This window comes from Bombus pascuorum, chromosome 4 (genome assembly GCF_905332965.1).
Source record: "Bombus pascuorum chromosome 4, iyBomPasc1.1, whole genome shotgun sequence".
Classification (NCBI taxonomy): domain Eukaryota; kingdom Metazoa; phylum Arthropoda; class Insecta; order Hymenoptera; family Apidae; genus Bombus; species Bombus pascuorum.
This window is the reverse complement of record NC_083491.1, coordinates 1,512,090-1,540,008: the sequence shown is the minus strand read 5'-3', so window position 1 is coordinate 1,540,008 and position 27,919 is coordinate 1,512,090. Positions and strand designations below refer to the sequence as shown.

General features: G+C 33.3%; 3 protein-coding genes across 7 annotated transcripts; all 3 read right to left on the bottom strand.

Annotated features, from left to right (window-relative positions):
- Positions 1–247: 247 nt before the first annotated feature.
- On the bottom strand, positions 248–13,565 carry LOC132906208 (paternally-expressed gene 3 protein-like). 2 transcript variants are annotated; one of them, XM_060958178.1, is made up of 11 exons: positions 13,240–13,565; positions 7,110–7,149; positions 6,849–7,023; positions 6,526–6,680; positions 6,102–6,188; positions 5,683–5,832; positions 5,135–5,320; positions 4,561–4,719; positions 3,654–3,717; positions 2,880–2,963; positions 248–2,670 (listed from the first exon to the last, which is right to left on the bottom strand). In XM_060958178.1, the coding sequence occupies exons 2-11, from the start codon at positions 7,134–7,136 to the stop codon at positions 1,754–1,756; spliced, it is 2,004 nt and encodes a 667-aa protein (XP_060814161.1). In that variant the 5' UTR covers positions 7,137–7,149; positions 13,240–13,565; the 3' UTR covers positions 248–1,753. The 2 variants fall into 2 exon arrangements, with proteins under 2 accessions (XP_060814161.1, XP_060814162.1); XM_060958179.1 differs by lacking the exon at positions 13,240–13,565 and adding an exon at positions 12,132–12,757.
- A 1,266-nt stretch (positions 13,566–14,831) lies between these two features.
- LOC132906210 (microtubule-associated protein RP/EB family member 1) lies at positions 14,832–21,020 on the bottom strand. Of its 4 annotated transcripts, none has more exons than XM_060958183.1 (7): positions 20,609–21,020; positions 19,875–20,166; positions 18,148–18,379; positions 17,777–17,821; positions 17,140–17,228; positions 16,872–17,027; positions 14,832–16,775 (listed from the first exon to the last, which is right to left on the bottom strand). In XM_060958183.1, the coding sequence occupies exons 2-7, from the start codon at positions 20,139–20,141 to the stop codon at positions 16,707–16,709; spliced, it is 858 nt and encodes a 285-aa protein (XP_060814166.1). In that variant the 5' UTR covers positions 20,142–20,166; positions 20,609–21,020; the 3' UTR covers positions 14,832–16,706. The 4 variants fall into 4 exon arrangements, with proteins under 4 accessions (XP_060814166.1, XP_060814167.1, XP_060814168.1 ...); XM_060958184.1 differs by lacking the exon at positions 20,609–21,020 and adding an exon at positions 20,441–20,574; XM_060958185.1 differs by lacking the exons at positions 17,777–17,821; positions 18,148–18,379 and adding an exon at positions 19,214–19,478 and having other exon boundaries at positions 20,609–21,015.
- A 312-nt stretch (positions 21,021–21,332) lies between these two features.
- LOC132906211 (spermatogenesis-defective protein 39 homolog) lies at positions 21,333–23,773 on the bottom strand. The gene is made up of 9 exons (XM_060958187.1): positions 23,524–23,773; positions 23,293–23,449; positions 22,980–23,161; positions 22,767–22,903; positions 22,671–22,698; positions 22,463–22,607; positions 22,146–22,387; positions 21,878–22,054; positions 21,333–21,804 (listed from the first exon to the last, which is right to left on the bottom strand). Exons 1-9 carry the CDS (start codon positions 23,596–23,598, stop codon positions 21,679–21,681), a joined length of 1,269 nt encoding a protein of 422 aa, XP_060814170.1. The 5' UTR covers positions 23,599–23,773; the 3' UTR covers positions 21,333–21,678.
- Between the last annotated feature and the right edge of the window lie 4,146 nt (positions 23,774–27,919).

Below are 27,919 nucleotides of genomic sequence, written 5' to 3'. Positions count from 1 at the left end.
ATTATTTCTCGGGAATAGTAAAAGACAATGCTTTTTAACTTGTTAGGAATAATTTTTTCTTATCTTTTACGATTAAACTGTTTGTTTTACGATTAAAAAATTGAAAAAGAATGGAAATTATCGTTTATCGTATCGCAACGATTATTGTGAATATTTCATAGTCGAATGATATTGGCAAATGCAAAGATACAAGTAAAATGTTAACGTGAAGTTTGTGCGTGTAGGAGGACGATGAAAATGCTTCGAATATATCTGGCTTTCTTTATTAAGAAATGACACTATGTTCGAAAATAGAAATTTCATTTTGCAAAAGTAATATAAAAACATTTTAGATAATTTCACATTCGTGTACACTTTTTAGATTAATTTAATATGATTATTTAGGGAAATTCATATCGGGGTTTTTAATCGCTCCTAAAGGATATCGTAAACGTGATCTAAAATGTTATTCCACCTCTGAGAGATCAAAAGCTTTTCTAAGTAATCATATTCAGTCTTCTTTAATATATAGTGTCTTTATTTTAATTTTTTAAATTGAACGGCAACTAGAAAACAGAATGATCCTCTTGAAGCTTCAACGATGCGAATCTGATTTTTGAAACTTTGAGCGCATCGATATATTCAACGCACTCTAATTATATTTTATATTCTAATTACTACGTGTTAATTTAATTTTCACCAATACCACGGTATTTGATTTTTGTTAATTTACTCTTTGAAATAATTATCAGTACTCGTGGCCTTCCTTTCAACAATAATCTTCGAAGTTTCAAGAACATTCTGCTATATAATTACTATCTCTTAATTTAGTTCTCTATTAATTACTATCGATCGTAAATTTTACAAGAGTAGCTCCAACTTCTCCTCCCGACGTTATTTTTACAGACTGACCGACCGCGCATGAAAAACTGCAACCACGATAAATGGCTACACGAATTATCTCTGAAGCGGGAGGCTGAACACGATAACGTGTCCCATTTTGTACTTTGAGCAACACGAGAATACGTCGTGCAAGTTTAAACCATGCCGAATAGATGAGGCATTTTTTACCAAATATTGCATAAGTGGCTAGAATCCCAGTTGTCCTGTGAATCGTTCAACCATTATCTCCTATTATCTGCCAGAATATTTTTTATCGTTGGTCGTGCTAGCGATACATTGCCATCTCGAACGAAACTTTCGTAACGATCAGACCGCTCTTTCTCGGTATAATTCTTTCCCGAATATCAGAATCCCGAATGTCAGAAAAACGTCCAACACGAATTTAGAAAGTCATTTAGCTCAAAATGGATGCAACGAAGTAAGAAGCGTATATTTACACCGAATTATTAACTTTACAAACGAGAACCGTGGAAACTTAGAATACCAGCATCAATGGTGTCTCAAACGATTACGTAGCGTTAATTAGTAGCTTGAAATTATTAAATGTAGAAATCAGTGTCGTTGAAATTTAGAATATTAACGTTAGTGATGCTCAAAATAAATATATCTCGCTTTTTTAATTTAGACGACGGTCGTGCGCAATTCGATTTTGTCGATTTTATTGGTAACGAACGATCGCTAAAAACTAGGAACATAAAAATAAAAAAAAAAATAGAATCGATTTTCGTAAAATTCCAATTGTGATGTATACTTGTCCTAATATGATCGAGAGATTCTGTTTTCGTCTTTCCTTCTTTTTACGATTCCTATCTAGGGGAACGTTGGAGAGGACAACGTCTCTATTCAGGTTGAATTTTTCAATCAAGAAGGTTTAGTTAGTATCTCGATGACGTTCAAGTTTTTCAGGCTTGTAATCCTTCTTTTCTTGCACAATTGGCAGTTCTTTTGTGTCGAGAGTACGAGCTTCCGCTGATGTACAAGTTTCTGGTGCTGGCGTTAATTCGCAAGATTTCTGAGCTGGAGACAATTCGCAAGATTCTGGTGCTGGCGGTAATTCGCAAGACTCTGGTACTGATGGTAATTCGCATGATCCTGGAGCTGACGGTAATTCGCACAATTTTGGGGTTTGCGATAATTCGCAAGATTCTAGCGTTGCCGGTAATTCGCAAGATCTTGGCGGTAATTCGCAAGATTTTTGCGCTGGCGGCAATTCGCAAGATTCTTGCGTTGAAGGTAATTCGCGAGATTCCGACGCTGGTGCTAATTCGTGAGATTCTGGTACTGGCGGTAATTCGCGAGATTCTAATGCTGGCGGTAATTCGTAAAATTTTGGGGTTTGCGGCAATTTGCGAAATTTTGCCACTGGCGATATTTCGCGAAATTTTGCAACTGGCGACAATTCGCGAAATTTTGGCCCCGGGGGTGAATCGCAAGTTCTTTGCACTGGCGGTAATTCGCAAGATTCTTGCGCTGGCGGTAATTCGCGAGATTCTTGCGCTGGTGGTAATTCGCAAGATTCTTGCGCTGGCGGTAATTCGCGAGATTCTTGCGCTGGCGGTAATTCGCGAGATTCTTGCGCTGGCGGTAATTCGCAAGATTCTGACGCTGGCGATAATTCGCAAGATTCTGACGCTGGCGGTAATTCGCAAGATTCTGACGCTGGCGGTAATTCGCAAGATTCTGACGCTGGTGGTAATTCGCATGATTCTTGCGCTGGCAGTAATTCGCAAGTTACTGGCTCTGTTTCGATGGATATTTCGTCGTTCACATCCGATAATGTGGTCGAGTCTGAAAGAATTATAGTTTTGATATTGGTTAACATTATTGATGTAAAGTAGTTGATAAATAGCAACGGTAATAATTAGTCTTTAAACTATGGATGTGTATGCAAATTTATATTTTTATGAATGAAATCGAAGGAATGGAACGTTAATGGAAATTTGTTTCGCTTTTAAATACTTAAATCACGAAGATATCGAACAAAATTAAATACGTACCTGTTGGCAATTGCTCCGACGTAGACGTTACTTCATGATCGATAAATTCTTTAGACCAAGAGATCATCTTTTGGCATTCGGATTCTACAAAAAACAAAAATTCTTTGATAAATTTTTCATTGAAATTATTGGTCAAATAATTGTCGACATATTTCAATGAGACTGAAAATGACAAAGCAAATGGCACTTAACTTGTTAAATGGGATTTCTTGGAATTTCTTCTTTAAATACGAACAGAGAAATACTCTTAGGAGAAGTTACTTAATATAAGCTGGAACTACTTGTGAATTGATATGCTACGAATACACATATCGAATATATGTTCTTCGCATATACTCTGTATATACGATGTTTTAGGATTTTTTTCCATCGAATTTCAAAGATCGATTCTTTTCTAAAATTTCATAAATACGTAAAGATAAAATAATTGATAAAACGCACGAATAAAAATCTGACCAAAAAATCCGAAAACACTATGTACGTTTGCTATAAAATTGTTAGTAGGATAAGGCTGTCGAAAAATGGTTCACGAGACATTTTTCATTTAACATTGTTTCTATGAAACCATCTTTATTCTAATCAATGATCATTGGTTGAATTAGTCAGATTGGAAATTCCCTGCCTCGTAGCATCGGCTGGAAGAGTGGTTCACCGGAATAATCGGCTCGATGGATAGTGATTGTTTCGGTGAACTACTCGGACAGCCGATGGCCGTGTAAAAGACGGTGTCGCAGTCCTCGTCGAATTCCTTTGCCGACGAATACACGGACTCACCCGAACTGTCCACGCCGTATTTCTCGCCATCCGCGGTGCTCTCCGATTTCTCCAAATTCAATGACTGCAATTTTAAATGGAAATATATTACGTAAAGTGATAGGTTACATAGAATACGAAACGATGCTGATTAAATATTTATAAAGTAATATTCATAGAAAATAAAGGGAAGTCCTATTTTTCTTTTTTATTTTTCTTCATAGCAAATAAAAAATTAATATACCGTCGTTTAAACAAAATTCATATTTTACTAATAGAAAAAAATCAATATTCTTTTGCTTGAAACACTACATAAATCTATCTGTCAACGATAAAAATCATAATCATCGGCAGTCAACGTGTTAACGCGAGTTTACGAGGTTTTCCATTCACTTTTAATCGTTCCCTCTCTATATTTACCGAAAGAATCCCGCGAAAATATGAATCGCGTGCCATAGTTTCATCGTATTCGTCTCGTTTCTTTCTATTTTTATTTAAAATCGTTCAATTATTGATAGGTATAGAGAAAAAAAAAAAATGTATCGTCTCCTTAAGGACTCGATATTCAGACCATTGGAATATATTTTAAATAGATATTTTCATCGAATTATTCTTATATTTCTACCTAGATATTTTAATAGAATTATTCAAATCTTCTTCAAATACGTATTTCAATCGAACTATTTGAAATTTTATTTAATTACGTATATTTCACTCTACTACAACTTTTTTTACTATAACTACCACTACTACTACAGCTATAATTATTATCAGATTACTACATACAACAGACTATATCTTGAAGCGATACGATGAATTCCTAAGTATTCTACTGCGAACTTCCATTGTTTCTACTTCTACTGTTTCACATCCACATTAAACAAAAAATACAGAACGATCACAAGACTACTACATATATTGATTTTACCACTGCCTCGGAAGATGTTGAAAAATTAATTTTTTGGAGGAATTCATTAGCTTCGTTCTGAATGTCCTTCAACTCCGTTAAAGACACTTCTTTGTCCCCTTCGCTGCTGGTCGCCGAACTAGATGCTGTGTTTATCTCTGCGATACCCGAAGGGGAAGGCTAAAAAACCAAACCACAAATTTTCCTACAAAATATTGTAAATTAAAATAATCACGAACGTATATTAATCTTATTCGAATAGGTCTAAATCATCGAACTCGAAAGAAATGTAAACAGTGGACCGTATCAATTTTTAAAAATATCAGGTCACCTTTCTCATAAGCTTGAAAAATTAAAAAAAATTAAAATTCTCAAACATGCGCATTTGCATGAAAATTAGTAATCGCTTTACTAGTACAAAGCTATAAACTTATTATATTACACTTGACTTGAGATATTCTTCTCTAGACTCGACCTCGTCAAACTTGACTACGTTGAACAAGGTATTAAGCTTAAAAGAATATATGTAACCACGAAAAGTTCATTCGTGACGGTCAGCGTGTATAATTTTTAATTACACAGATCGAATACTCACGTTAAAATCTGAATCGTCTGCGCTATCTTCCATGCCGAGTAATGCAAGTTTCGAACCCAGCTCTTCGCTATCCGATTCGTCGGTACTTTCTTCGTCCGAACTGAGCTGGGAAAATTTGCGTTTCGCTTCATGCTGTATCGGACTGTCGACAGATTCTGTGGTTGATTTTTCGTCCGGCGTTGCCACCTACCATCGTTTCGTACATTTATAAATGATAATTACGAATGACATAGGGAACGTATCACTTAAAAATAATTAATATTTCATATTAAGTATACAATTATATAGGTATCCAATCGTATAATTGTACGAGATATAACTGAAAATAAAGGAAAATAAAATCATAAAATAACTATAGACATCGATGACAATGCTCACGAAATAATTACGAACACGAATTAGAATAATAATTAGATGACATTTTAAACAAATACTACACAGACCGTAAAATCTTCATGATATTATCTCAAATTATTTTGTTATACTCATTTGGAATAAAATTTGCTCAAGTCCATGGACAAGTTATTCAAAGAATAAATCTCACTTACCGGTTCAAGATCCGTATGACTTATGCGAATTTTCGTTGGCGGTGGCGAAGGCGATGATTTAGACGTATCCAAGCAAGACAAAGTCGACAAAGTCAATCTAATAGATCTGATTAGGGCCTTCTTGGCCTCGATCATCGTCAATCTCTTGTCCTACATCCATCACCGAGACTATTATCGTACTAATTTTAATTATGTGTCTAAAAACTAACCGAGTTTGAAGAAGGATGTCTACTCCTACAGTAATTAAAGTCGATTACTATCGATAAATCATTCCATAACACAAACCAACTTCCTACAAGCTTTCACAATACACGCACAAACGTTTCTATTTATACTACAAACGTAGGAAAATCGATATTCAAACAGATAAATACCTATACGAGAAAACGTGCAACGAGGTTGACAGTACGTCGATTTACCTTGTTAGCGGGACTACGCCGCACCGATTTCCCTATCTTCGAGTTCAGCGCTCTTAATCGTCTGCGGCTCCTTTGCATCAATTTTACCTGTAGACAAATATTTCGTAGATCTATTAAGAAACATTTTAGCTTTGCGCCATCCTTTATGCGGATTCGGATTTTTTTATCGCAATTAAAAAATTGAAACCTCGACAAATTCCTGTTGCCCGCTAAATATTTAATGCTCTACAATATAAATTAAATAGATAATTAATTAATTAAAATATAAATTAAAATAATTAATACTCTACATTCGATGTTTTATATATTTTCGCACATTACGTGCATTCTGTGTATTTATGAATGTTTAAAAGGCAAACAGTAACGTCGCTAAAGCAATTATAAATTTGACTAAAAATTCTTTGAGAATTATATCGTTACATACCATTCCACTCGGTTGGATTTGTGAATAGCCGAATACATAAGCACCAATGTTAATTGTACATCTGATGATTCGAAGGATCACTAGTCCTGGCAGGAATAGAAACCACGGTAGAGGTCTGATAAGTTTTATCTTCCCGAATAATTTACCGCTGTCCTCTGTTTTAAAATACGAAACGATATAAATTAGTCCATGCAACATCGTCGATACAAATCGTCAAATCGCTTGAAGTTATAGTAATGCATAAGGAAACAGATTTTTAATATCTCTGGTTATAATAGTAAGGTAAATAGATTAGAGTAGTTCGTAAAATAATTCAAACATACCAGCTTCAATTTCTTCAAGTGGTAAGCTCCATTGTGCAGACTTCTCGATGACCCAGAGAAACGAATCAACGAGTCTGAACAATGTCTGGCCTAAAGCAGTCTGTGACGTGGTGATAAACACCGATCCCATCCATCCTTTAATACCTTTAATACCTTCTGGCGTCTTGGGTATTTTCTGAAAAAGATTTCGAAAGAAGTTAGTTTCTTTATTATCCTGTTTAATTGACTTAATCGCTTTTTACATCAACTTTCAATACTCACACAGGTCGTAGTTACTTCATTCTCCATGATTAAATTTGATCTAAAAATGATGGCAAATTCTAGATAATCAATTACTAAACAAACTATAGAACAAGTATTTATAACGTATGTTCGAATAATATAATACATATACAATAATAGAATAGAAGTTAGTTAAATATTTGTTAATTAATTCGAATTTTCCTCTTAAGAAATAATTTTAGATTATTAACAGAACACGCGTTACATGATAGCATAAATTTAAATTAGATATCTTTTATGTAAATCTTCGCGAGCAATCTGAAAGTTGAACTTTTAAATGAAATAATTTTGATATAAATTATTACGAATATAAAGATAGAGAGTTTAATTTATTTTATATTTAAAAATGATTATTTGAATTGTTTCATTACGATGGAAACGACGTTATTCATAAATTTATGTAACAGAATAGAAGTTCATACGTCAGTTCGAGTATTACTATGCATCGATAATTATAACATTTATCGTTAGATAACATTTTTATGCATTAACTTTTAATTCTCAAGAGAAGAAAAATGGAGGCGCTGCGCCAATCCTATTCAGCATCCCGCTGTTTCCTCATTACTTATTAATCTTAACACTTAGCCAACGATTAAATATGCTATTAAGCGATGTTAGCGATAAAAAAAAGTTATCCAGATATAAATTTTCCAATCTTTCACCAAAGTTATCCAGATATAAATTTTCCAATCTTTCACCGACTTATTTTATTGGTTTTAGATAATTTCATTCGGTTGACTAATTCATTAGATATAATAATAATTCATGATTTCAATTAATAAGACGAACCTAGATAACGAATCCACAAAGTTTTACGTAAGATCGAAGATGCAGCTATCTTGTAGCAATCGTTATTCCCGGCGTATTAAAAAAAATAAAAAAAGTACACATTTAATCTGAAAATTGAGCAGCTTAAAAAACACAGTTTTGTTAACATTTAAATTAGAATCGCTTCCTTACAACAAACGAAAATGAAAAATAAATGTCAATATCGAAGCACGATTAATGTGCAAATACTAACTTTACAATTAACAAAATAATAAATAAAAATTGGTACGAGATATCTTCCGTTTTGTATTACGAAAGACATTACATTTACTTAAGTATTCTCGTCTCGCATCTTATTCAAACAACTTCACCCAACTACAAGCGTTTAACAAGACATGTTTTAATTAAACGTTTGCTTCCATCGACGACATACTTATATTAACGAAAGAACGGCAAACGATTTGCGAAAACATTACTTAATCAAACAAATCCACGATATTTTTTTTTTCTCGCCTGATATTTGATATTTGACTCATTCTAAAAGATCATCCTATAATGAATGATCATTTTTGGCGGTGAATAATCAGAAAGTTCGTATAGTGGGGAACACGTGATAGCAATATTATTCGTAATCCAAGTTCTTTTTATACAACCGGTATAAATAGTATGCACGTAATTTGTTCAGATTATCCTACGTAAATTGGCATAAAATCGTAAAACAAGCGCAATAATCATACGACATCGTGTCGATTGGTCCGTTGGCAGGAAATTAGCGAAATAAACGGCGAATATTTCAAAGGATAACGCAAAATCTCGAGGTTATCGTATAAAACGTTCATTCACAGAGCAAAATGTTCCAGAAATGTTGCCACCCACTAGTTTTTTATATTCTATCTGCTACAAAACGATTGAAAATTTTATATCGAAGTCGGTATCTTATATTTTTATTATTCGTTACATTAGATTCGTGACGTTCGAAAGACATATTTTTGTAAGCTATCTTTTCTTTCGGAAATCAGAGAAATAACGTTTAACAAGAGATAGACGTTATTCGTATATCATATTTACAAATTTGACATCTTATACTTGTACAGTTTATCGCATCTTTATTCTATTCGTTTACTATAGTTTACGCACAGCAATAAATCTCTTAGAAGCGATAGAATTCATTACCTCGGTAATTGGCAGGTATAAAACTTGTAAAAAGATATATACACGGTAATAATTTAACTAATAACCCAAGAACCACTGACGAAGAATATTAAAATCTCGATTTTTTAAACCAACAACACACGTATCGTATATAAATATTTATAATGCCAACATTTAAATTAAGGCAACATAATTTAAGCACATTCTATCGACACTTACAGTCGTAAACAAAACAACTTGAAAATATAAAAGAAGCGTAATATTGCTGTGAAATTATCGTCGAATAATCGACACTTAACGAACCGAGTGGCACTAAAAAAATTAGCATAACGTTAACGTGCAGTTGTTCGGGCAATAGACGTTGACTGCATTGTGCTAGCATTGCGGAGCAATAATAGAGCCATTACTCTCGCTGAGTAAAGCTTCCGTGATAGAAACACGTTCGCCTATGACACGAACCTAATAACATTTTCCACTTTGTTCCTAGCGAGAAGGGTTTGTACAGTTCGTTGGTGGGTTCACGTGAATAAAACTCTCTTCCATTAAACCGTAACGAAACGGTAATAAATAAACAATAAGAAATGCAACGGTGATAATTCGCTATCAGCAAGGCATGACCCCGTCCTATCGCTTAGCGAGCGCAGAAACACCCATGATTGTCGAATGTCCCTGATGAAAAACGCGACGATCGTCGGTATCAAATAAAAAGAGAATCTTTTGCTAATTTTTGTTTTTTTTTTTTTCAATTATAGAACAGGTATTTATGTGACTTTTATTTATAGAATAGATTTTTCTTCGATCTCTTTCATATAATTTTTATAGTGGAATGTAGTTTTGCAACGAGTGTAAATCTTAGGGGATTAAACTGAAAGCTAGATATTAATAATTGTTAAAATAAATTGGTAAAACGCAAAACAGATATCGATAAAACACTACAGTACAGTGACATGTAGATAAGATAAGCTTGAAAGTAACTTGGAGACTAGATTTGACGGGATGCAGGTACAAAATCTCATAATGTTATAGGTGTTACAAAGCACGTAACGTTAACTGGTTAAGGACTGATCGATGGCTGGAAATAAAGGTAATTTACGGATCGTCTTGCCAAGGTACGAAAAACAAAGTATCAGGATAATAAATCGAAACACATTAAAGAAATGTTCGTGTTTCCAAGATGATACAATAATTCCATTATAAACACTTGGATTTTTCAAACTCTGTTCTTATTGAAGATTCAGCTTGTATAATTTTACGATGTTAAAATATAGAATTCGATAGTGTAAAGTGATTTAACAAAATTGCCAAAAATAAGTAATAAATCAAAGTAAGTTTGAATTTTATTAATGGAATCCTTTACACATTGTTTTTCGTAATTACAATATTTTAAAAAGGAAATTCAACAAGGTACGTAAATTGATTGGAAAAATTGGAAATAAAATGTTGCGTTACTCTTAGTTCTTAACAAGTCAACGTAATATGACCGTCGTTCGAATTCAAAGCTTTCAAGGAAATTCACATCCGCCTTTTAACCACCATTCAAGGTGATTCGCTTTCTGTTCGAATTTCATGAAATCGATACATTATCACGGACGGTCGCGCGAAATTTTTCTTGTCGAGGGCGTAACAGCAGCAAATAAACAATAAAGGAAAGTAACGATAATTTTGCTATCGAGAAGGCATGACCCGTCGTTATCCATCACTGAACGCTGAAACTCCCATAACGAAACGCGCAAACGTGAAATAAAAATGAACAGAAACGTGGTGAAAAATATAGTATACGTTACACGTTACGAGTATACGTTGGCAAATGTACGTAATTACTTTTTATATTACTGATAAAAAAAGCAGAAAAAGGCGAGCTGCTTCGGAGAAAAAATACGATATCGAGCTTGGATTTATTGTTATTGGATAATTTTTATTATTCAATAGATAATATATAAAATATTATACATTATATATTAAATAACATAAACAATATATAATAATAATAATAATATTTCTCCAGAATTTTAAGTATCGTATAATAATTTGTAATTATTTTTAAAATATTGTACTTATGTATACGTATATTGATTTTGTAGACACAACTACGAGCCAACTTCCTTTTCAGAACAAAAAGGCTAGAAAAAAAGTTATCTATCGATATAATATTAATAACAATAAATATTATGAAATAGTATCTTCCTTGCAAATAAAAATCTTTATTAATAGAGTCTTTCTGCCAAATGATAATCTTCGTTAGTAATAAAACAACGTTAAAGCACCAAAATTATTCATAGTTGCAATACTGAAATTAAAAACGGAATAATAAACTTTGTCAATAAATAATATTTTTTCCTCTGCGAAAAGAAGCTTTTACCAAGAAACACAGACTCTCTGACAAATTATAATTTTTAGTAATTATAATATTAGAAATAATTTAGTAAATAATACGAATTGTACGATAATTATTATTTGCCAAGAAACCTGTGTTTATTAACAACAAATTTTTACTTACAAGAAGCATGTTATTTCTCGGTAAAAATTATTTCATTTTGAATTTTAGTATTGTAGGTATCACAAATAATTTGAACGTTAACATTATCTTAAATCAAACTAAATATTTTCATCTATTCCTGATGCAATACGTTTCTATTTTTTATTGCTTCGTCATTTATTTTATAAGAATTTAATAAGATAAAATAAAATGCAACGTTTGTCAATCAGTTGCTAATTATAATAGTGTAATTAGAAGCAGTCGAGGTCATGTAAACATATACATAAATATAAACATAATTCGATTCCAGATAAATTTTATTCTTCTGACAGTCTTTATGTTTGAAAATTTATCACCATTATTTCTGTAAGCAACCAATAAATAATTCTCAAACAATTGTTCCATTTATATGCATTTAAACACATTCCAAGACCTATATTAAACGATACCTGTATTTATCCTACTTGCGTGTTTAAAATCAAGTTTAACATTATCACTGGCTCCTCAATTAAATTTTGACTATTTTTAAATATACTTCAGAGATTGATTAAATAAATACACTAAAATCAGACATATTATACGCAAAGAATGTTAACGAGACTCACCTAGATACGTCGATACACGTTGCTCACGACCAACTACTACAAAAGAACCTCTGAAGAAGCTCGTTTTTCTGTTGTTTAGGTCGTCGAGGGCAGAATAAATCGAACGGTTAACAAATCTATCCAAACTCTTTGAATTTGAATCGTCCACGAAATATTCCGTAGTCGAGAATCTACCGCTCCATTTTCAAAATGAGATTCAAATTCGTAAAATCTGATTATAATTCAACGCTAAATATTCTCATACAATATATGTTTCGTTGTTAGTGACGATAAACATAAAGGGAGCCCTTTTTGCCTCAAATAAAAGATTTGTTCGTAAGGTTGACATATAAGAGGAAACAACGATATAACGATGTAAATTGAAAAGAGAAAAAAGGTAGTATCATGATATATTTATAAATAATAAAAATGTTAATAATTAAATCTACAGCGAGTAACGTTGAAACTTATAGAACGAAGAAGATCGATATCGAAATCCCCCAAATTCATTCACTCTACATTTCTAGCAAATTCTGACAAATTCTACTAAAAAGAATTATTCCGAAAGCAGCTCGCAGTCTTACTCATAAAACAACGGCTCAAATTAGTTCGTTTCAACGCATGAAAACAAAATACACGATATATCAAACAACAAGCTCAACTAAACTATATAGCTAATCAAACTGATGAAACGAATAAACTGTTCTCGACCAATCGGATGACCAAACCAAAAACGTAAAAAAGAAAAGGTAAGGAAAACGGAGATACGATCAAAAATTACTTCCAAACGGAGCACGAAGGAATACCTCCTCCTTCCAACAAATTAATCAGTCACGTCGAACTCTATATCCTATTCGATGCAAGTCGATCTGATCGAACATCAAACACCGTCAAACGTTCGTGGCAATCTCTTAAACGCGGGTCGAAAGCCGATCGACTCGCGACTGGCGCGAAAACCGTGAACCGCATAAAAATCGAGTTACGTGACCTTGTTTCTCTTCCTGTTCGCGAGCAACCGTGAGAAAAATTCACCAACCGTGAGAGAAACAAACAAAACTTAAAGAACCAAGACGAAGAAGCATCGTATTCGTCGTTTTTGTTTCGTCGCTCTCCTTCGTTCGATTCTCACCTAAGTATAGTTAGAGATGGCGTTGATTGAACGCCGGATACCGGCTGGGTTCCTCTCGAGGAACTTCCTTCGCCTTTCCGCGCCACCAGGCGATTCCCTATGGTCAGTTTTCGTAGTCAGCACGACGTAAAACGCGACACGCGCGACCGAAGTCTATGCAAACGATTCACTGGAACAACTGGTGATGGAGGATCGTCGCTCGGCGAATCTTTGGCCGCTACCGTATCTCTGTAGTTTCTTCGTGATCACGCACGTTCAGCAACGCCAGAGAATCGCTTCTTCTCGATCATTGCTCCGTGGACTTGAGCGGCAGAAACGAGGCAACTTCGTTTCGTTCTTGAGATACTATGATGCAATATGGATGAATGGAAATAAAATTGTCACGTTTCATGCTTATCTAACTGGAAAATATCGACAGATTTGGAATGCGAACATGTCGAAGATCACGCGTGAATTATTGTTTGATGGATTTTGTTGAGCACAGTTTGTGATTCGATGGTGTTGTGCAGTGAGTCACACAAGTATTCGTAGTTTTATAATTATCGAATTCACCATGTTTCGTTTAATCTCTCTTGAAATATTATAAGGAATTGCTATTTTTCAATAAGTGATACGTTGTTAATGAAAACCTTAATTATATTAGTAGATATGTATTCTCATTGAGTATAGGCATTAGTGTATATATCGTTGAAGAATATTAGTCATATGAATTCAATAATTGCCAGGGTACGAATACTTTTGTGACTCGCTGAATAACATGTACCTACTTCTTTTTAAATGATACTTTTCCGTGTAGCGTATGACAAAGGAGTGAAATAAAATATGAATTAGAGAAATATGATTTACAATTTCTTGCGGATCACACAACTTATTCATATCGTTCTGAATAATTCAGAGAAAAAGATAATTGAAGATATTTTTCATTTTATTTATCAGCACAATTGAAACAGTAGTTGCAACTGCAATTTGCTAGCAAAATTGCAATTCTCATTTATTATATGGCATTTTAAAATTTGTACATATAGATTACACATCAATTTATTTCTTCACGATGGATGAATTTAAAAAAAAAAAATCACCATTTCGAACATAGAGATAAAAAGTTATGTCAAAAAACTTATCGACGTATTCGTAATTCGTAATTCTTTTACGCGTAGTTCGTTATCTACCTTATAAAATACTCCCATTTCTCCTGATACACTAAAATTTTAATGGTATAGATATTATTGTTAAAATCAGACTTATAAGAGCACAAGAAAAATTGAAATACTAACAAACCAAGTAGCATGATTAACTGCAATAAATTAAAAACACTTAGATCTACGATGTATATGTATATATACTACAGCAACAATACGACAATGTAGAATTTGAAACATCACAAATTGACCCAAATAAATTCTCAATATATGTGATGTCAAATATTTTTAAAAAAAGCAATATATGACACATATTACATTATAAATGATAAACAATGGAAAATTCTTATCAAGAAATATTTTTTAAATATTTTCTACTCTAATATGAAATCTTAATATTTGAAAATTTCAATCCTCACATTCAAAGATTAAAAAAAAGGAAACCATGCAATGTTGAATCCTATTAAACGTTTATTACCTCACCATTAAAATTTCAAATTTTGAAGCACATTCTCGCAATGTTTCGCTATATACGCACACATAGAGCAATAAACGTAGCGCAAGTTAAAGTGCGTCGTATATCTTTCGTCTTTTTTTATAGTCGTTACACTTAATTAACACGAGCATTATTATCCTAATAGAAACGATAGTAACAATGATCGACGCGTATCTTAAGATTTATATTCGATTAATTCTTAAGAGAAAACTAAAATATGTCGAATACATAATTTGTCGTTTCTGTATGATGGTTTTTGAACCTGATGACTTCAAAAGACATACGTATTACCCCAGCCATACATCATGGCACGTAGCAAATTATTCGCATAGTTTTCGCTTACGTGTTTGATTTTCCCTTTCACTCGTTTCCTCTCACTCAATCCCTTTCTGACCGTATAATTTTACAAATTTTCTTCATTAGCTTTTCTTTTTAATTCCTGTTTTTTTTTTTTTTTTTTTTTTTTTTTACTTGTGTTTCATCTTTTTATTTTTGTCTCAGAAGCTAAGCGTTTCCTCGTGCTTGCAACGTAATTCGTTTATCAATTATGTCGTACTGCTCGGAGATACACTTTGCGTTTGCTCTCTAATAATTCGAGTATTTCCTCTGTAATCTCAAGTTTATCGCTGCTTTTTAAGGCCATTCTCGTTCTGAAAGACGGATCGTGGAGATACGAAGACGATTGTCGTCTTACTCGCGTGAAATAAATATTTCTGCAGAAGCAGGCATTCAATCCAATTTCCAAATCGAACGATCGTTCGCATCTCCAAAATTCAATTAGTTGGAAACAGAAGTGAATATCATCGTCGTTTTTAGTCGTAGTTATACTATTTCTCAAGAAACATGTGTTATTCGTGTTTCGTTCAGTTTTCTTTTTTATTTTTTTTTTTTTTTAGATTTTAGATCGCTATCGTGCCTATGAGTTTATAAATTATACAATGATAGCATAAACTATGATCTTCCATTGATTAAAAAAAAAAAAAAAAAACATAAGAAAGAAAGAAAAGAAAAAACGAAAGGTGTGTATAAAATTTGGGGAATTCAATTTAATGCGTTTCAAGAATCAGTTTCGACATATTATATCATATATCGTATTTCACATCTATGATCGGTGGAAAATTAATGGTTTCAATTGTTAACAAATAATCGATTGTATCATACGCATTGTGTCGCAATTGCACAAGGTAAACAGGTTTGAAACAGTTACACTATAGATTATGCGCTCATAAAATACGGTTTTCAAAGAACTACAACAATGTACGAAAAGGACAAACCGACGAGATTTCACCTATTTATCGATAAAAACAGTAGTGCATTTACAAACAAAAACACTCACACGTTATTGAACATAGTTAACATAAAATCACTGTATAACAAACTGGATTCAGATAGTCGTCGAGTATCTGCATCCAAAAATATTTTTCCCTTATTTTCTTTTTTTTTTTCTCTTCATATTTTGAGATTTATCGATGTTCAAAGCTCTACCGTTATTTTTATTACGATAAAGAACTATGACAATAATATGAACTGCTAATTCTGTTTTTTCTTTTCTTTGACCCTTAATAATTACTTGTCGTAGAGTACAAGTTATTCAAGTGCATTTATTTAATGTACTTTCCTACCCTAATTATACGTGCAAATCTTTTAATGAACTCTCGGTGAAAACGTTTGTAACGAAAATGAAAAGGCGGAAATGCTTAAATAGCTATACAAAGTAGCTTATCAATTATGCGAAGGGTACTGATACTGGCTCACAAATAGATAATAAACTGAAACGCACTTGGACAATTTGCTGTCGTACTTTTTATAATGATTGTACAAAAAAAGTGAAGTTAATATTCTTCTTCGTCATCTGGCGCAAGACCGTCTCCTTCCAATTCTTCTGGTGGTGCAAACCCTTCCTGCATAATCAAAGAAATAGCAACAACTTAATACAATGTAATTTTACAACGTGGTATCAGTTATATGTATATGTGTCATCGAAGCATGAAATATACCTCTGTTGCATAAAGAACTTCTAAGATTTTCTGTACTATTGGGGGAGGATCTCCGTTATCACAATCTTGGCACATAACTTCGATATCACGTAATTTCCCGAAGTAGAAATCTCTTTCTTTCTCCAGCCCATCCAACGACATTTTTAATTCCATCAACTACGAGAAATTATTATAAATAATGATATACAATATATTATATATAATAGAAGTATATTAAATATTATATAATATGTTGAATTATAAGTAATATTTATGGTTTGCCGCATACCTGGGCACTAAGTTCTTCAACTTTTCCAGATTCGACACGATTTCCCACGCCTGTTTTCGCTTGCGGACGATGAGCCGGAGCTTTGTTAACTAGATGCAAAAATTGATACATTAATTTTTAAGTCACTTGTCGTTTTTATTCATAATAATCTCTACAGATGCAACGTGACATTCATCGTATTTACAAAGATATTATGAGTCACAAGAGAATTATATACACTTAATAACAAATCTACTTTAATATTAAAATAATACTGTGTAGATGTCCTTACAACAAGCAGTGTAACTATACTAAATATAAACGATAGAAGCATAATCTATACGGTGAACTGTACAATAGAACAAGATAAAGAGCATGCATTAAGATGATTATTCACAGTATTTATGATTAGCAAATAAATAAAGCATTATCTACATGATCTCTTAAACAGTTAAATGAAGGATGGACAACCAAAATTATAAATCTTCCCTTTTTGTTTTTTATTAAATTTAAACTACTTCTTAAACTACTCCCAAGAAACATCAGAATTTTAAAACAATTTTGTTGGGTAAGATACCCTTTTTTAAACCCTCCAAAACCTAAAGAAACAAAAGAAACGAGCATAAAAATATTGAAGACAAAAAAAAAAAATAATTACTAGACTTGACGTTAGCTGTAGGTACAGGAGGCGAAGGATCCTCACCTGAAGCGAAATATTTTTCTCATGTTATTAGGACACACAAGCCCATTGTCTTTTCATGTTCGCAACTTGAATTATGAAAATATTCGTATACAAAAAAATAAGTAAATATTTGACTATATATCGTATCTTTTGGCAATTATATATATTTTTTAATTGTTATTTTCAATTAAGCAAAACCAGGCCATGTTGATTGTAAATTAGAAGGGAATCAATATGTTAATTTTCTCATTATTCTTAAAAATAAATTATTTTTGGCAAATGTTCGCGTTATTTTTAACAACGCAACTTCAAATGATATAAAAGAAAAAAGTTGTGAAATAATGTACCAATACGAGCAGCTGGTTTAGTCGAATTTACATCACGTGGTGTGGTGCGTTTTGCATTAGTGCCATGCGGTGCATTATTTCCACCACTACCCATGGCTTCTCCTCCTCTCATAGCAAGTGCATCGTATGGCTCTGTTCTGGAGTAGTTTGCATCGAAAAATTTCTTGAACCATTGTAAAAATTCAAAGTTGTCTTGGAACCTGCCTTTCACCAGTTTATCAATTGGAACAATCTGCAAATGATTGCAAAAAGCATGTGGAACAAAATAATAAATTAACAAAAAAATTAACATAAGAAAAATGTTTTGACGATATTAATAATTTCTATATATAAAAAACCTAAAACATGAAATAAAAAAGTTAAAATAAGAGAATATAATAAAATAAATAAAGGGAATACAAGGATTACTAGGACTTTATCTTTAAACTGTAAATTTATCAACAGAAAGGCCTGATATTAAATTATATATAAAATTAAAAATTATATGTTATATTTAACAGATTTTAATCAAATTATAAATCGTGTATCACTTGTTATACATCAACACAGATTGTGTTCCCTAGACACAGTATGAAGATTAAAGAAAGTCCAGTCTATTCTATTCTCCTAAGACAATCTGTTACCCCCCGCTTGAGTGTATTTATAGACTGTTAAAAATAACAGTCATGATACCATTCTACTACTGTAGTAAATAACTGTCTTAGAAATTTTATTCATATGTTGATGATCATGAATAACAAGCTACTCATAATTAAAGCATGTGCAATATTTTACTATTGTAAAACTAAATATAATGGAGAAATAGATATCTGCTTACATATAAAATGGATAAATAATAAAAAGATATTGTGCTACAAAATAATTTCAATCCATGTAACTGTACACTTGCATGTGATTAAAACTGCAAAAGCAAATGGTGCCTTCAACTATACTTTATAAATGCAATTACATATAATCGTAATAAAATTTGATATAGCATTTAATTAGACAATTTTTTAAATAATATAGGTAAAAATATACGACATGCAAAAAGCAATATTATTAAATTGACACCATATTGCTGTACCCTGTTGACGAGGGGCAATGTTACGTTGCTGCGTATGCTTTTGTTGCATTTGCATCTGCTTTGATTGAGGTGGTAAAGGTACCAGTTGAGGATTTGACAAATTATGGGTTCCATCAACACCAGAACCCAATGGTGTACAACCACGAGCTTCATAAGCATCGTAATCACGGCCATCATAATTTGCATCAAAGAACTTCTTGAACCATTGTAGAAATTCAAAATTATCTTGAAAGCGGCCTTTTACCAATTTGTCCACTGGTATTACCTGAACCATTTTCATAACAATTGAATTATAGTTTTATGTTTATTGGCACTTTGTACAACACTTTTCAATGAAGCAACATAATTCCATGTATTGTCAGAATATCTTGTTTCATTACTTCAGCTTACCTTAACACTAGTGTCTTATTTTATTATCTACATTAAACTATTATATTTTCTAAGTTTCCTAACAAGTAAAATCTTACAATTATAAATAATGCTTTTAGTTTTGATAGTATTATTGTCAATCCCACATTTCCTGGTGAAAATTAATGTCACACAGAATACTAAATGTTAAAACATTTCAACTTTTAAATCTTAAAAGAATTCTCAAAAACATTAAAAATCTTTTACCTAGGATTCTCATTGCATAAACTTTATATAAGTTTGTATTACTTACCTTATCTACATTCATCTTTTTGAAACCACCTTGCAAAATTTTGAAATTCTGTATATATTCATGCTCGAGGTTAGTCTTGAACTTGACCCTCTTCAATGGTACGCTTCCAGGGAAAAGCATATCCATGAATTGACAATAAACAGCTCCAGTACATAACTCTTCGATCTTGGTAAACGATGACTGCAGACAATCATTTACCCATGCTAACATATCATGTCGACTTAGGTTTTCAGTTGTCACATTTGTTGCATAAACATTAACAGCCATATTGGTACTCTTCTTTTAACAGTAACTAAAACATAACGATTCAACAGATAGGGGAAGAACATGAAACAGATTGTAAGTTAGCAAAACTGTACATTATCATTATACTGACACAATGCAAAACATATATAATACATAAAGAAAGAATCAAGTTCTAAAGCCCAGTGGCAAACACAGTGATCTAATATAACAAATTCATTAGTCGATCGGAAAACGATCACTGATATTATTTATACGATTGATCTCGAAGCAGACTTAAAAGGAATAACATTCCATTCACTTTTTTGGCTCGAAACACTGACCGTCGACATATTCGGGGCTCTTTCTTCGACATGCCACGACTTTGTGCTACGCATATTTTTGCAAGATGTAACAGTAGCAACCGATTCAAAGCATAGAAATGTAATTAAATTTTGATATCTTTATCCTTTTTTCGACCATTAAAATGCTGGAATGGTACAATAACTTACCAAGTATCGCGGAAACACCGTAACACCAATCGGGAGTGGTTCTCCGCACGTAGATGACAAATGTATACTAGATCGTTCAAACGCGCACACGACTGAAACTTCTAACGGTTCCTTCGGCAACGATTGGATGATGCACGTGTACTGCACTGAATTTCATCCGAAAAATACGCACGATTATCACGATGATCCTTCTTTTGCGCTTTTTACTGTACGTATTTATTTTTACCGCGTATCCGATTCAGCTATTCCGTCGAATCGACCGCGTAGCAACAAAAATTTCATGCGTGTGTCAATGGAAATTAACAAACGAATATAACCGCGATCCAGAGATTTCAGTCGCCGGCAGGCGAGTTCGTTGCTCCGAGATACGTTCAAAATCGAAGAATTCACGATATCCGTTAACAGAGAGTAGATAAAACGTTTAATCCTGACTCACAAGGTGTGTGCCATATCGCGATGCCAATCTTTGCAACTCGCCAATCATAGCGGTCTTCTTGGACAAAAGCGTTGAGCGGGCAATTATCATGAATTTTGCTATCGTTCAATCATACAGAATTGATATTTTTATCTTCAATATTCTTTGAGAATATTTGAAACAACGTAAACGAAATATGCTGGTTATAAAAATTATTTGTAGTCACAGTTTTCTTTTTTTATTTATTGTTTATCATCACATCCACTGATAAGTCAGGTTTTAGTACGTATTAGTGACTACAACTACATGTATTCTATAAATATATAAATATTTAAATAGTATTTATATCCTTAATTTGGTACAGTTATCTTAGTTAGTTTTTTTTATCAGATTCTACATTTTATTTTCGCAGTATTAAATTTTTATAGTCATACGGAAGTATTATCAAATGATATTTAATATACTTGGACTTGATTAATTGGTATATAAACACTGCAATAAATACACTGGTATACAAATATTTTTTGTAGTCGCTGTAATTTATATATAAATATATTTTGTAAGGAAATTAGTAAAAAATTAATTGTGGAAATGTATAGTTACGTTTTTCGTGTAATAAATATTTAAATACAGTATAATATAAATAAAATTAGTTTTAGCTTTTCCACTTAACCGATGGCAATCGTAACGCGCTTTCCGCGTAAAAATATTCTTCGGATTGAGGTTGTAATTTTGTTTTATATTCCATTAATGCCGTACGATCTGCTTGTTGTACAAGTATCTATGAAAAACATAGAAAATTCATAATACATCAGTTTTTCTTAGTGCTAATATTCGAATAATTGTACACTTACATCAATTGCTATTCTAAAACAATGCATATTTTTTGATAATTCCAATCGCCTCTCTATATTATCGACATATTTTAAGTATTTTTCGAGAACCTCGAAAGGTGCACTATTTTTATGCAATATCTTTAGTACATCTTCGATAGGAAGATGAATTTGCAATTTTTTGCTTCCTAGCCATCCCTAGTATTTACAAATTAACAATGGTCTCCATTATCCACTTTTTTATGTCATTAATTATTATTAATTTACAAAATTTTAATATAAAACATGCCTTCGTTACAAGTAATCGATCAATATCATCCCATTCTTTAGCTGCTGCTTTAACTTCTAATGCAACCTTTTGATACTGTCTAGGAGACACATCATGCTGTTGAGATAAAATTGTAGGAGACATTAATTTACCCTCTGGCAAATCCCAGTGACCTTTACACGCGTGCTTTAGACAGTCAAGAACTGATGAATTTAGTTCAATTTCTTCATTTCCATCGATTACTTTTACTACCATTTGCCATTCTAATAGTATTGAAAGATATCTACTTAATATATAATTTATCAAAATTCTTGAAATTATACTAGAAAGATGGTTACCAAGTAACTTTATGTAGGATTGGACAAATAAAGCTTCTTTACACTCAGTTAAAGTTGAAAATTGTGTTTTATAACTATTTCGAAGTTTGTTTAGTAATCTGTCAGGATCTCGAGTATTTTTTATGATAATGTGTAAAGTTTTCATCTAAAATAGGACAAATTTACTGTGATTTTGCAGAGTTAAAAATTTTGTTATATCAAAACTTACAGCTGCATCCATTGGTTGTCCTAGCATTCTGTAAAAATGACAAATTAATTAGAAATGTAGAAAATAATATAGCAATATACATACTGTAATACATACGTTAAAATGTCTATAATTTCATTTATTTGCATTCTTATGGAAAGATATCTTATATAAACATTGACAGCATCTGGCCTCTCTGCTAATATTCTCTGAACTAAAGACCGTTTAAGAGTTTTTGTAAGGAATAAAATAATCTACAACATTTATTTTATTTAGAATGTGTAAAATGCTTTTTGAGGTACTATGGAAATTGTAGAAACCAAAAGTTACTATTAAAATTGCGTTTCCATCACCACTTATTATCGCTGCATCTAATAAGGTAGTTTTACTGACAAGTGATTTATATTGTTCCAAAGAATATGGTTGGCCAAGTAAAATTTTTCTAAGGGTAATATCTGGTTGTAGACCTGTTGTTTCTGGATGAAGATTTTGCAATTTATCCGTAGCTAAAACTATGAAACGTGAAAGATGCTCATATAATATATGTCTTTGTTTTTGGTATCAAACCTATCAGTTAATGGAAATAATGAAAATTCAAGCAACAGCACCAAGAATTGATTTATATATGATTTTACTGACGTACTGCAAGAAAGTGTTTTTTCTGAGATAATAGATAACATAGGCTTAAGTGGCTGATAATCATTAGTAGATTTTAAAGATCCATCCGCAGTCGACGTGTTGGAGATACCAGCCCATAATTTATCTGTATCGGTCTTTGATACTCCAAACAGTTGATCCACCTGTTATTTAATATCATTAATTGTTGGTTAAAGGGACAAAAAATTACTATCAATGGTAATTTTGTGAACTCAACCTCGTTATTTTCAAAACAGAAAGATCGTTTCTCGCTACTGTACCAAAAATCTTCATCATCTTTAGCAGAAGTCATGATTTCAATTCTGTCTAAATAATAATATTTATATATTTATGAATTATTACACTGAAACATCAGATATTAAATCATAGACGACGTATGACACAAGTCTAACATCTTATTATTATTTATGGGACCAGAGAGGTGAGTAGGGAGATCGTCGATGAGCGTGAGAGAAATTCAGCCAAAAGTACATTCCGCAAATTACCGCCTCTAGCGGTCAAATGGTCGTACTATACGCACATTTCTTCCTCCGATGCTTTTGATGGGAGAAATGTCCGTACGCACGGTGAGAGGAAAATGTGCATTCGTATCACACTCGTATATACCATCATATAAGCAAATTTCGACACCGATGTACCGAAACCCAAAGCCTAAGGAAAACTGACCAAAAATTGAGTCGTGACTAGTTGTGAAAAATCAACATGAAAGGCAAGAAGATTCCAGTTCTATGAATATCTCAGACAGAGACAGAGACACTCTGCCTATTTCTGTCTCGCAAGAACGCGAACTATATTGACCTTTCAAGGTTGATATTTTGCGATTAGACACGACTCAATTTTCAGACAGTTTCCCTAGCGAGTGTTGAGACTAGGATTAGAATTTTGTATTTAACGCCACCCTTCGGCGAAAGCATCGAAGGCACGGTCGTATTTGCAGTTTAGGAAGTCTTATGTTGGTGATAGTTCCAGATTTGAGGATGGAAAGTTTCTTTCTTCTATTGTCCAGCATACATAGAGCGCTGATTTTGAATAGTCAAAACAATTTCAACAAAGTAACGCATGCTAAAAGTAATGAAATGAACTTTATATAATTTTTATAACACTTTATAAGAAAGTACACATATATTTATGGTTAAACCTTGCTTTAAAAGATATAAAATTATGGTCTTGTGTCCCCTATTATTTTGTCCAGTCAGAGATGAAAAAAGAGTGCTCACGCCCATAGTTCTAGTTGTCTCACAGTACACCATGTGGTGAAGTGCTAGTTATACTTGTCTATCTCGGATAGAAAAATAGATATGAACATTTCCGTAGAACAATACAGTTTAATAGGTTCTTGTAGCATGGAACTCCATAGGTTCTTGTCTATGCTAGTGTGCAATCAAATAAGACAGATCCCTAATTTTATAGGTTCTTGTATATGCTAGCTTTAGCTTTGACTTCAGCATTTGATCGCATGGAGCAGCACTAGTCTGAGAACAACCAGGTTCATAAGCGTGAGCACTCTTATTTCCTCTTTGGTTTAGTTTGCAGCAATGCTGCTGGTGGCGGATTGGAAAAACAGCTCGCCCCATAATTGTTACATTAAATGAAACTTTGTGTCTTAGGTTATGAAATACCGACCTGTCAAAAATTCAGGAAGTTTCTTAGATTCTCTGCGATTTCCTATGATGAATATAGGAATCATCACAGACGACACGCCAGTAATTATGTCACCAGAAATGTACGGAATAGATGTGATATTTGTGACGCCGATCTATCGTTGTTTTGTATTTGACGCCTGAAGGTATGCAAATGCGAGGTCTGTTGTTACCCCTGATATCAGTGTTTAGTAAAAGGAAAGTTACGCCTGTACCTAGGTCATCCTCTCCGCTATGGCGAAAATCAAAATATGAAAGGGTCTGTATCGTTGGACTTGGCGACTTTATTGTTTCGTTACGTAATTTCTCGTGCGTTACTATTATCAATTGTTATCAATCAACTCTTACCACTGTGTTATATTAGTATATCTCATAGCATATAAGATTTCTAACAGTTGTATCAGTCTAACATCCTTTATTACTGAATATAAGATTTTAAATATAAAATCCTTATTAATAGTTAAATATTCTATTCATTCCTTAATTTTATTTCTTTTTGCCATTGAGCAAGTAGAAACAAGTCGAAATTATAGATCCGGTATTCGGGAATTTGAATCGTAGGAAGGATCACCGCTCGCAACTCGTGGACGATCATTGCTAATGAAAACATCTGCACGCTGTTCAAAGCCATTCGTTAGCCATAGATCTTGTTAGTTTCCTTTTCTGTTAAGTTAGAGGTTAGGAAGTATGTTATTTTTAAATAGGATTAGATATAGAATCGAAATCATTAATTTATAACAATATTATAAGACACGCAGCGCTATTTAATTATGTTATATCAATATTAGTAATAGTGTTACGTCGCGCGAGATAGTCCCTGCGACGTCCCTCTCGGTCTGGCCGCCAAGGCCTACGCCTCGTCACACTGACCCGCAATATACCCAAGGAACCACCATAGACCACATCTGTTATCTATTAAGCTCTATTCATATAAATATTTTCGGTTTATGAATGGTCCTTTAAACAGTCCTTCGGTTTATTGCAATTACGGAGAAAGCGGATGTGCCCAGCGAAATAGCTGGTTTTTCTCAGGAACAAGGACACCCATGAGCCACATCTGCAGGAGACTTTCTCCTCGTATTTTATTTATTAACATTGACTATAGCCAATGGGCATCGGGGATCGTTACCCTCGCTTTTCTACCGAGAAGTGTGAACAACCAATCCGCGTTCTTAGTTCAAAAAGGGCACACCCATACCGAGCTTTCCTCCTTAATAGTACGAGACGTGTCTGTTACTGTTCTATCACTCCTCGGGCAGTCAAGTCTACTGTTCTATCACTCCTCGGGCAGTCAAGTCTACTGTTCTATCACTCCTCGGGCAGTCAAGTCGACTGTTCTTTCACTCCTCGGGCAGTCAAGTCTACTGTTCTGTCACTCCTCGGGCAGTCAAGTCGACTGTTCTTTCACTCCTCGGGCAGTCAAGTCTACTGCTCTATCACTCCTCGGGCAGTCAAGTCTACTGTTCTGTCACTCCTCGGGCAGTCAAGTCTACTGTTCTGTCACTCCTCGGGCAGTCAAGTCTACTGTTCTGTCACTCCTCGGGCAGTCAGGTCTACTGTTCTATCACTCCTCGGGCAGTCAAGTCTATTGTTCTATCACTCCTCGGGCAGTCAAGACTAGTGATCTTCAAATCGTCTCTTAATACCTTCGGGTCAATCAACTACTGTACTTTCTGACACGACGAAGTCAAACGACACGACGAAGTCAAACAGTTCCTGTCTACGCATCAAGTATCGTCAGCTGGTGTAAATATATACATATTATATAACTGTAGACTACAGTTGTATTCAAAAACAAACACCCCTATTATCCCACAAGAAATAAGGGGATCGCCCTGCTCGTGGTGTCGATTCTTATAATCGTAACGGGAATTTACGACTCCCGTTGACGCGCTTCAACGCGGTCGCGTCTCCCCTCGACTGGATGAAATAACAAATAGAATTATATAATTTATATAATTTATCTATCCTGTACATTACTAAAGATCTCAATAAACGTTTATTTAAAGGTAATCAACTGTTTAATCATCTAATGGTCTATCCAGCGATCCTAGAATGACCCATCCCAATCCTTTAACGAGAAGTAGCAGCGAGGAACTTTGAAACAAAGTTCTGAAACTCGGAACTCGAAAAATAGCCTTGATCAAGATCAAATTAATTAGAGAAACTCGTGGAAAATCCCGAAAATTCCCAGAATTCGAGAACATAGGAAATGGACGTTACATGCCAGGAATTCTTCGGTCATGTGCCGAATTATCGAGATTGCGACCAAAATTTTTCGCCGATTTTGGGATTTTGTACCAGGAGGACATGACAGCGGAGGAGGTGGCACGGATTCGATAACTCTCGGAATTTTCGAAAACTTAGTCTTCGTTTTGTAGGATTCCCCTTTAAAATTCGAGCGTTCTTAACTATTTCTCGATTTAATTTTGATTTATTTCGTTTTTTCGTAGGTTTTTGTGGCATTGGGTAGTGAGAGGGACAAATAACAAGATTGAAAAATGCTGCTAAACTACCCTGATTTATTGAATCTCTTTCCAAGTACATTTTATAAAATTATTTTGCTATGAATTGTCTCATCTTTTATTGTATTACGCGTATAATTACTTTTAAGAAGCTGCTTACTAGCTGCTTGTGGTATTCCGGTTGTTGTTTCCGGTACCAAAATGGCTTTTCAGTAAGCAATAACAAAGAACAATTTACTTCTAATATTTAATTAAACTTTTAAACGTTTATTCACTCTTCAAGAAAAACTATTTTGTAAGTTGTCAGAAAAATATGATTTTACCGAAGCTGGCACATTCTACCACAACTGTAAGATATTCTATAAAATGTATTTTGTAACGTGAGTTTTTCATTGAAATATCGCAATATGTATGTCATTACATCGTAAATTATTAAATGTACAAATAAATAATTACGATTATATTGCAGATTTTAACAGGGGGATTGGGATAAACAAAATAGCCTCAA